This window comes from Schistocerca piceifrons, chromosome X (assembly GCF_021461385.2).
Source record: "Schistocerca piceifrons isolate TAMUIC-IGC-003096 chromosome X, iqSchPice1.1, whole genome shotgun sequence".
Taxonomy (NCBI): domain Eukaryota; kingdom Metazoa; phylum Arthropoda; class Insecta; order Orthoptera; family Acrididae; genus Schistocerca; species Schistocerca piceifrons.
This window is the reverse complement of record NC_060149.1, coordinates 410548919-410560791: the sequence shown is the minus strand read 5'-3', so window position 1 is coordinate 410560791 and position 11873 is coordinate 410548919. Positions and strand designations below refer to the sequence as shown.

The 11873-nt window shown below is 36.9% G+C and overlaps 1 protein-coding gene across 2 annotated transcripts in view; it reads right to left on the bottom strand.

Annotated features, from left to right (window-relative positions):
• The window catches only part of LOC124721964 (host cell factor 2), a 279952-nt gene extending 268725 nt beyond the window's left edge, over positions 1–11227 (bottom strand). For both annotated transcript variants that reach the window (XM_047247128.1, XM_047247127.1), the window contains exon 1: positions 11036–11227. In XM_047247128.1, coding sequence (XP_047103084.1) covers positions 11036–11195 — 160 coding nt within the window. In that variant the 5' untranslated portion in view covers positions 11196–11227. The remainder of the gene's footprint in view (positions 1–11035) is intronic.
• Positions 11228–11873: the final 646 nt, after the last annotated feature.

Genomic DNA, 11873 nt, shown 5'->3' with positions numbered 1-11873 from the left:
ACCATCATCAGTTATTTTGCTCCCCAAATAGCAAAACTCCTTTACTACTTTAAGTGTCTCATTTCCTAATCTAATACCCTCAACATCACCCGACTTAATTCGACTACATTCCATTATCCTCGTTTTGCTTTTGTTGATGTTCATCTTATATCCTCCCTTCAAGACACCATCCATTCCGTTCAACTGCTCTTCCAAGTCCTTTGCTGTCTCTGACAGAATTACAATGTCATCGGCGAACCTCAATGTTTTTATTTCTTCTCCATGGATTTTAATACCTACTCCGAATTTTTCTTTTGTTTCCTTTACTGCTTGCTCAATATACAGATTGAATAACATCGGGGAGAGGCTACAACCCTGTCTTACTCCCTTCCCAACCACTGCTTCCCTTTCATGTCCCTCGACTCTTATAACTGCCATCTGGTTTCTGTACAAATTGTAAATAGCCTTTCACTCCCTGTATTTTACCCCTGCCACCTTTAGAATTTGAAAGAGAGTATTCCAGTTAACATTGTCAAAAGCTTTCTCTAAGTCTACAAATGCTAGAAACGTAGGTTTGCCTTTCCTTAATCTTTCTTCTAAGATAAGTCGTAAGGTCAGTATTGCCTCACGTGTTCCCGTAATTCTACGGAATCCAAACTGATCTTCCCCGAGGTCGGCTTCTACTAGTTTTACCATTCGTCTGTGAAGAATTCGCGTTAGTACTTTGCAGCCGTGGCTTATTAAACTGATAGTTCGGTAATTTTCACATCTGTCAACACCTGCTTCCTTTGGGATTGGAATTGTTATATTCTTCTTGAAGTCTGTGGGTATTTTGCCTGTCTCATACATCTTGCTCACCAGATGGTAGAGTTTTGTCAGGACTGGCTCTCCCAAGGCCATCAGTAGTTCTAATGGAATGTTGTCTACTCCCGGGGCCTTGTTTCAACTCAGGTCTTTCAGTGCTCTGTCAAACTCTTCACGCAGTATCTTATCTCCCATTTCATCTTCATCTACATCCTCTTCCATTTCCATAATATTGTCCTCAAGTACATCGCCCTTGTATAAACCCTCTATATACTCCTTCCACCTTTCTGCCTTCCCTTCTTTACTTAGAACTGGGTTGCCATCTGAGCTCTTGATATTCATACGAGTGGTTCTCTTCTCTCCAAAGGTCTCTTTAATTTTCCTGTGGGCAGTATCTATCTTACCCCTAGTGAGATAAGCCTCTACATCCTTACATTTGTCCTCTAGCCATCCCTGCTTAGCCATTTTGCACTTCCTGTCGATCTCATTTTTGAGACGTTTGTATTCCTTTTTGCCTGCTTCATTTACTGCATTTTTATATTTTCTCCTTTCATCAATTAAATTCAATATTTCTTCTGTTACCCAAGGATTTCTATTAGCCCTCGTCTTTTTACCTACTTGATCCTCTGCTGCCTTCACTACTTCATCCCTCAGAGCTACCCATTCTTCTTCTACTGTATTTCTTTCCCCCATTCCTGTCAATTGCTCCCTTATGCTTTCCCTGAAACTCTGTACAACCTCTGGTTCTTTCAGTTCATCCAGGTCCCATCTCCTTAAATTCCCGCCTTTTTGCAGTTTCTTCAGCTTCAATCTGCAGTTCATAACCAATATATTGTGGTCAGAATCCACATCTGCCCCTGGAAATGTCTTACAATTTAAAACCTGGTTCCTAAATCTCTGTCTTACCATTATGTAATCTATCTGATACCTTTTAGTATCTCCAGGATTCTTCCATGTATACAACCTTCTTTCATGATTCTTAAACCAAGTGTTAGCTATGATCAAGTTGTGCTCTGTGCAAAATTCTAACAGGCGGCTTCCTCTTTCATTTCTTAGCCCCAATCCATATTCACCTACTACGTTTCCTTCTCTCCCTTTTCCTACACTCGAATTCCAGTCACCCATGACTATTAAATTTTCGTCTCCCTTCACAATCTGAATAATTTCTTTTATATCATCATACATTTCTTCAATTTCTTCGTCATCTGCAGAGCTAGTTGGCATATAAACTTGTACTACTGTAGTAGGTATGGGCTTCATATCTATCTTGGCCACAATAATGCGTTCACTATGCTGTTTGTAGTAGCTAACCCGCACTCCTATTTTTTTATTCATTATTAAACCTACTCCTGCATTACCCCTGTTCGATTTTGTATTTATAACCCTGTATTCACCTGACCAAAAGTCTTGTTCCTGCTGCCCCCGAACTTCACTAATTCCCACTATATCTAACTTTAACCTATCCATTTCCCTTTTTAAATTTTCTAACCTACCTGCCCGATTAAGGGATCTGACATTCCACGCTCCGATCCGTAGAATGCCAGTTTTCTTTCTCCTGATAACGACGCCCTCTTGAGTAGTCCCCGCCCGGAGATCCGAATGGGGGACTATTTTACCTCCGGAATATTTTACCCAAGAGGACGCCATCATCATTTAACCATACAGTAACACTGCATGCCCTCGGGAAAAGTTACGGCTGTAGTTTCCCCTTGCTTTCAGCCGTTCGCAGTACCAGCACAGCAAGGCCGTTTTGGTTAATGTTACAAGGCCAGATCAGTCAATCATCCAGACTGTTGCCCCTGCAACTACTGAAAAGGCTGCTGCCCCTCTTCAGGAACCACATGTTTGTCTGGCCTCTCAACAGATACCCCTCCGTTGTGGTTGCACCTACGGTACGGCCATCTGTATCACTGAGGCACGCAATCCTCCCCACCAACGGCAAGGTCCATGGTTCATGTCACCTTACAATGTGTGGCTGAGAGTACTTCTGGTACCACCATCTATTATCCCTTTCCTGTTACATTCACTAATAGCATACAGGGAAAAATGTCAGTAAGGCTCTACATGGTGTCCGATTTTTTCTCATTGTGATCATTTCACAAGAGGCATGAGGAAGAAAGACTAAGTGTAAACAGTGACCATGAGAAACAGCTCACTCATTTCACACACAATTTCTTAAACGTCATATTTCATCTACTCATATTTTTGTGACACGTTTGACAGTGCACCATTATGAAAAAGTAACAAACTTATGATATTTATGACTTATGCCTCATTGACCACAATGTTATTAGAAAGGGATCAAAAGTTCAAATTGGAGAAGGGTAATAAACGAAAGGAAATCTATGCTCTTTTGAAAGACCCTATCTGCACATCCGGTTTATCAAAACCACATTAATACCTAAATCTGGAGGGCTGGATGGGGTCTGAAAAGTTGTACTAGCAAAGAGAAGCCTAGAGTCCTAACATTATGACATCTCATTCTGTAAACGTAATATCATGCAAACATTCTTTCCAACTGTGAAGACTACAGTAAATGATCTCCAAGAAACAAGGGTAACATCACATATTCAAGGTAACTCAAAACCTTGCCAACAAACAAAAACTGAACAAACCTAAAATGCATGTAAGCAGAGCAATGAGAGAAGCATTCAATGACCTTGAAAGTAAAATTTTGTCAACAGATCTGAGTAATAACCTCAAAAGGTTTTCGTCTTACAAAAGATCAGTGAGCAGTTTGAAATCTATTCATCCACGCAGTAACTATACTGTCAGCAAAATGGAAAATAACAGAGAGAAGGCCAAAATACTGACTTGGTCTTTTGAGTTGTTTCATCGTGGAAGATCCTAACAGTTCCTTGTTTCAATTATAATACAAAGGTAGTAATGGCAGATATTGAGACAAGGAACTGTGGAATAGAAAAGCAACTGCAATTGCTTAGTAGTGGAAAGGCATAAGGACCAGATGAGATACCTATCAGATTGTAGGAAGATTATGTGAAAACTTGCTTCCCTTCTAGCAGCAGTTTATCGCAGGTCACTGGAGCAATTAAGCGTACCTAGTAACTGAAAAAACTCATGTTTTTGTTTTCTAGTAAGGTCACAGGACAGATGCACATAATTATAGGCCTGTAGTGCTAAAAGAACGCTTACTGTTTTCAACATATATAAACAATCTAGTAGAAAGTTTCAGATGTTCTTTAAGACTGTTCGTAAATGATGCAATTGTATATAAGAAAGCAACAAGGCCAATGACAGTATCTATTAACAGAACAACCTCCAGAGGATTGATGAATGGTGCAGGCTGTGGCAGTTTAACTTGAACATGAATAAATTTAACATATTGCACATACATAGGAAAATAAATCCACTTCTGTGAGACTACACCACTGATGACAAATTGCTGGAAACAGTACCTACCGCAAAGTACATAGCGGTAAATATCCAGAGCAGCCTTATGTGGAATGACCACACAAAACAAACAGTAGGGAAAGCATGGCATTTGTTCGACATTCTCGAGTATTGTTCATCGATCTGGGACTATTACCAGGCAGGACTGATAGAAGTGAGAGAGAAGATCCAATGAAGAGAGGAAAGTTTCAAAATGGGTTTGTTTATTTGGCACAAGAGTGCTACAGAGATGCTCAACGAACACCAGTGGCAGAAGTTACAGGAGGCAGTGTGCATCCTCTAAATAAGGAGCCATGGCAATTGTCACATTTTCACAATTCATGAACAATTGTGTCAAAACATGAGCAGCACCTACAGATTCTCTCCCAACACTGACCATTTTCTGCATGGAAGTATCACAGATAACAGTAAACTAATAAAGGATTCCAATAAAAATCTGCTTTGTGTAGATAAAGATTATATGCATAAATAGGATGGAAAGCAAGCTCACAGTATTCATTAACACCATTTGTGATCAACCTTACAAACTTCACTGATTAAATATGAAGGGCATCACTGCAAAGCTTAAACCATGTAATATACTACCGTGTTTCACTCACAATAAACCATCACAAGATCACAGAGAAGGGCAGAAATTCGTTTTATAGCTAGCCATTCCAATTTAATCTTCCATAGATTTTAAAGTAACTAAGGAAAAAAGTAATTCAACTGTATCACCAATTTCACAAATGGTATTAAAGACTAATAAGTTCACTCTTACCCAGTTGAAGCCTGGGTGTTAGATCATATACACAGCCTGTAGGCATACTTACAAAAAATGATTATGCACTCTGTAAACTGATGTGTTCCATATCATTTGAACAAAAATTGATTATCGATGGTACATGTAATGAACCACAATGACCGATACAGCCAAGGAGCTACACTGTCCAATCTTTTTCCGACTGTGGTAATGTCTAACTCAATAGAATAACGTGACCAGCATGGTGGATGGAAAAGGTAAATAACCTAAACTGTAAAACGAACATTTTCAACTGAAACTATAAATAATTTAGAAGTAAAGGTGATCACCCACCAAACAGCAGATGAGTTGTCGAAAGCCGCCGCCCCCCCCCCCCCAAACACAAACACGCACACACCTATTTATACTAGCTGAAGGCAAGTCATAGTTTAAATTTATTACCAAAAGTTTCTGAAAGCTCTTGAATGATCTACTTCTAAGCTTTACCCGATATGCTAATAAACTTTTGGAGATACACAGACTATATATTATATTAAACAACAATGTACAGGTTTTCTATTAAAACCCAGGGCGAGACAGAAAATGCTGTGCTGTGAAAATGTGTTGATTCATTTTATGAATGATCCCAAAAGACATACCCATTTACTTTTAAACAGCTTCAGTTCCAAATCATGGTTTCGTTAGCAATAACATTAAACAAGGCTCAAGGTCGGTCGTGTGTGTGTGTGTGTGTGTGTGTGTGTGTGTGTGTGTGTGTGTGTGTGTGTGTGTGTGTGTGTGTGTGTGTGTGTGTGTGTGTGAGAGAGAGAGAGAGAGAGAGAGAGAGAGAGAGAGAGAGAGAGTGGGGGGGGGGGGCCGAGGAGGATATGGGCAGATTTGGGGGTGGGGGGGCGCGACATGTATATCCCATATTTATTTAACAACTGCGAAGCTATGTTGGGCTTGCTAGCTTTATACATAATTGAGACTAACAAAGGCAATGAACAGGCAGAAAGAGATATTCCATAGACTTAATTCCCATGGGATTCATGCTGCTTACTAGAAGAAGAATTTTATAGTACTCATAGTAGTTATCACATACAATCTCAAATTCTTACTACAGGCTGATCGACTACAGAGTCCTGCAACTGTGTATTTCTGTTATGAGGCCTTTCTTAGGACACTGCAATGACCTTTGCTCTGGTCATGACATACAAACAGGCAACACTTCAAAAGCTGTGTGGACAATGACCATTTTTCACACAAAATCAATTTCAATGGCCAATATGTCAAGTAGCCTTGCCAATACCAAACAAACAACAGGCTGTTGATATTTCTGGCCTGACAACTCCTCAAGGAATGAGTAACTATATAAATGAATAGTCATGGGAGAACTGTTTCACTATATCCAAGAATGTTAGGACAATATTAAAATGGAGGTAAACTGTCATTGCAGTATTAACGTATCAACTATGCTACAACCTGCATGCAGTGCTATGTAGTGTCAAACTCAAGTGAATCTAAATGCATTAAAAATAATAAGGTCAGCCCATATCAAATCCACTAACTGATTTTTGTAATCCCAGACTGATCATTTTTTTAAATTTTTTTTAGACAGTTGTTTACATGAAAAATCCCATATTAAAAATTTTTGGACTGTTCATTTTTTAGTTATTAATTTTTAAATCATCTAAAGTTACGTAGTTTTTGTTACATTTTGAAACCTTAAAAAAGAAAAAAAGAAAAAAAAAACGTCTCAGAAGGTATATGACTTAAAGGTCTAAAATTTGCACCATTATATTTAGTTTCTTATCAGCTATGAAAGTATGTGCTGGTTGACAATATTCATAACACTGCTGAATTTCCCCACGTGAATTTTTTAATTTTGAAAATTTCAAAATCTGATCTATATTTTGAAGAAAAAGGAGTATGTCAGTCATCCATTTTTTGTTAATGTGTGTGTCAAATTTTGTGATGGTGTTCCATAGGGAACATTTAAAAATAAATTTTATTTTATTGAGTCTGTAGGGCTTTGGACTTCTTACTAACATGTATTGCATAAAAAAAGGCTGTAAAGTCCTTTTATTTAATGCCACTCAATTTATGACATCATTAGAATTTTAGACTTAAATGTAAATTTACATTTGGCTTTCCCATGTTAACTGTGAAGATGTTTTAACATACACAGTAACTCGTGCTTACAGAAACTACTAATAATTATACCTCCATTTTACAGATAATACACTATTATCAATAAATATAATTAATTAAACAATGATTTAGCCATTGTTATTTAACTGTGTTACCCGGGTGCCTTGCAAAGAGAATTTTTTTTTACTCATCTTTAATACGAAAGATGTTATGGGGATCCACACAAAACCTGTCTAAAATTATGTATTGCACATTTCTTTTAAATGGTATAACCTAGTTCTGTAACTACATAACTGATGTAACAACATGTTCTTTTCTGATATAATCAGAGGCTTTTTGTAGTTCTTCACCTGCTAGTCTATTCTTCCAGTGGCAGTTGAATTTTTTTTAGCACAATCAATTTATCTGGCGTTCTTGATTATGAAAAAGAAAGGGTTGGTCCACAATGATTGTGAACAAAAGGTCTACTTCTCCTTTCTCATCTCTCTGTACAACAGAACCCATCCATTTGTTGTCATAGGCACAAGCAACATGTCTTGTAATCTGTTGAAAAGCATTTAGCATCTGGCCCCACTTTAATTTTATGAACATCAAAATCCTTAAAATCAGAATCAAGTTTTGCATTGCCTCTGGCTTTGCTCATAAGAATAAATCCAGAAACTCCCGTGTCCCTGTGACTGATACGGCTTTAATAAAAACTTTTTGCCAAACTCCTCTTTTACACTGCACACTCATCATTTGTCATGCAGAAGTGACTCAAGGTGTATATGCTTTACCCCACTCAAATAACTGGAATGAAGTTAATATTTGATCATGTTCTGCTTCCATACTTAATATGAATGTTAAGAAAACCACTTTGACTATCATGTGCATTTATTAATACATGCTTTCATTCTCTATGGACATCCTCACGTGACAAAGTGGTACAAATGTGTCTGTGTCACAATGCAAAATGCTTTATTTCCCAATAGAACATTCAACTGCTCATGTCTGACTATGACAAGCGCATTGTTCCACTTTGTGCTTCTTGTATTCCAACGTATGCCTCTGAACATTTTATTGGGCCAATAAGCATTTTACCTCATGACACCAGCAGTTTTCTGCCACTTCATTCCCCGAGCACATGTGCTTAAAGAGTTATACGTGTACAGTGGAACTGATCCTCTTTCCCTCACAGTGCTTTGCTAATTTTAACTCCATAACTCATATCTACTGAAGTGAATTATTGTCACAATAGAAGTGAATGCGCACGCACGTGCACACAGCTCTTCTATAAATGTGAGCTACAACTACTATAAATTAAAAATTATATAAAATGGCAAATGCATACTATACCTTACATTATTTATGTTAATTGCTATATGGCATAGTTTAGTACAATTTTTAAATGACATAGTGAAGTGTGCTTAATTAGTAGTCAATTTCATTTCAACAATGGTTTGATGTTCATCAAACCAGTTTACAAATCAAGTGCAGTTGATATAAAGCCAGCAATATGAATAGCTGTAAAACAAAATTTATTTACAAGTGTTTCCTTTAGAATACCACCATGAAATTTGGCACACACTTTAACCAATAGTGTATGACTAACAAACAACATTATTTGCCCTACAAAAATTTAAATATGGTACACATTTATCCTGCCTTTAATTTAGCATAGAGTAACAAGTAACTACACTGCTCACAGTACTCTACCACCCGTTTTGTTACAGTAGCTATGTTTAAAATGGAGAGAAAAAAAGCTATGTGCATATATCGCTTAATGCAATACAAAAAAGGAAGTACTGGCAGTGGGCTAGTTTCAAACCATGGGTTTCAGGAGCTGCACAACAAATGTTTAACACATCAACAAACACTTGAAATATTTGTGAAACTACTGCTTCATGCAATACTTTTCTACAAATCTCCAAATCTGGTCTCAATACACATCTTTCCAGAACCAACACAAGACTTTCTTCCTTCTTTAAAAACAATATTTTATCTGGCCATTGTGCTTTTTCCAGATAAATAACATTACTCAGTTCAGTCTTAGTCATATCTAAGTAAAGAAATTTCCATCCCAAAATAAAATGAAAGTAAATATGCAAAATATATGCCTTTTGTAAACATGCTATATTTCATTAACCAACTTTTTAATTGCGTATGTACACAATATTTACAAAATGTACGCTACCAGCATACTTTGCTTATCAGCTAAACAACTGTTCAAAAGGGTACCCGATTCTCACAGACACAATCAATTTTCTGTGATATGTAATTATTATCTCAGACTCCACCGGCACTGTAAGATCGTGCCAAATTCACCAACAGGGCTTTAAAAAAAGTCAATATCCATAACAGAAAACATTTTCATTTTCAGGTATTTTTATGTAACATGACTTGCATGTTTTACAGAAGTATTACACGCAAAAATCAAACATAGATAAATAATAAAATGGACAGCCATCAGCAGTAATCAGCATTTCCTTGGGTTATGTATGCAACATTTTAAACTAGTATGAGTTATACAATGCCCTTTCATTTTTCATGGTTTACATACTACATATGCACCAAAATCTTACTATGAGACCCAGCTTAAGACAGCTTTTCGAATTTACCTCTCAGTTTTACTTATAAATAACTAAAAGTGCTAATTATGGAGCAAACACAGATCCCACGCTATTGTATGGCTCAGTTGTTACTTACGAATACCACCTATATACGTATTGTACAAACTAACACAGAAGACCAAGTGCCGTTTTTTTAATTATAAATTAAATAAAATGTAGTTAACTACTGAAACCCATACATTCAGTAGCCCCTCCTAATAAATGTATCTTAAAGCTAACAGGCAATTAAACAGTCTTAATAAAAACTGAATGCTCTTTGGGGAGTGGGGGTTTGAGAGTAATCATAAACTGAGTCATCAACCACTAAAACTTTAAGATAACTAAGCTGTTTATCGTGGGGCTAAATAGTTACATTTTAAACTTTTCAAAACAAACTAAATAATAATACTATTTTTCTTAAAAAGTTTACACATGTGTAGTATTGATATTTATGGGGAACAAATGTCTTATATCGCGAGAAAATATTTTTCCCAATTAACAAACATTCTCCTCTTGGCACAAAACTGAAGGCAACATCGGCACACACCAAGTATTCGGTTATTTCCAATACTATTAGGACTCAACATACTGAATGAACCAGCCTATTGGAGAACCATCACAAAACATACTAAATCTGAATCGATGCTGAATTGCTCGTATTTATAAGTGCAGCCGTTTATCTACTACATATAACTAGAAACAAAATCCATAGAAACACATCTACATTAATACCAGTCTTCCATTTAATACTTTCCACTTTACTAGATATACAAAAACTGTATGACTTCCTCCCTACTATTATCCATCAAGCACTCTATACAATTTATCCACCTTTCACAACACATCGTACATTTATTGTACATGAAAACCAGTAATGGTGGACATAAACAAATCAACTCACTCCAAAAGTCATACAATTTACACATCCGTATAAAAAACCTAACCAACTCTCATTTCTAGAACTTCAACTACGTCGCGAACAAGATCGAACGTACAATTTTCATACCTATGAGAAAATTCAATACCTAAATCTTATGCCCACGAGAGAGTACACATTTCACCTGGCAGAAGTTTTCGAACTTTAAACTTCGCGGATACACTACGTCACTAAACAAAAGACAGTTGACATTTAACCTAACAGACTTCAGATCATGTTTCTAACTGGAGGCTGCCATATTGAATACTAAGACCGCCAAATCATGTAATCTTGCGAAGACAATAGCAATAAGTATCCTGTAACACAAATATAAACCGCTTATGTTCATGTACTCAAAAATGTAGTGTCATTAAGACCTCAGGTTGTTCAGAAGGCAGTAAATACGCAATGTTATGAAAATCCTGACAAGCGCCATTTTCGTATCGAATTCCGAACAACGCTTACCTGTATTGAATACATGCAGCTCATCTACTATGCCTTCATTGCCTCCTCCGAAGACCACCATCAAATCTTTAATCGCCACTGCCCTGTGACCATGCCGCGGCCGAGGTTGAGGCCCTGCAGAATTTGTGATCCGTTGCCACCTCAAGATAGGAACCGCCATAACACATTATCCCGTAAGATGCACAGTTCGGGGCCGCTACAGACGCTTTTCTCAGCGTCAGACATAAACAAACGAGAACTACCAGAGATCACGGACTATACCACTGGAGATATTCTACATCAGTGTTGTCACAGAATAAAGTGTATTATGTAAATTTTCTTAACTTTCGCGATATAGTAATTGAAAGGAACGATGGATTTTAACATTAGATACGCTGCAACGAAAGCATTGCAGAGATAATTGTGCAGTTCATGAACAATATCTGAAACTTGATCTTGTATTAAATAGATAAATTGTCAGAGTCATGTAATTCTCTTACGTACGGTTTATATTTATAGCTTTGCACGTTTTGCTATATGAGCTGAAACAAATAGATACCTACTTAAAGGTACAATTGTTTTGTTATGTGTGTAGTTTTGATAATTGTGCTTCAGCTTTTAAATTTAAGAAATTACGTCTGAATAAATACGCTGACATATCGAAACTCGCCAAAACATTTATAAAGTAAAATTCCTAAAGCATCTTATAAATTCATAGATGTTTAAGTACTTAATGAGATTATGTGTCGGGTGTAATGTCACGTATGAGAAGATCTGCTTCTTTAACTCCTTTATTAATCTAGTAGACACACTGGACGAAATAAACATACAATAATTTTTTCTTTCGATCATTCTAATT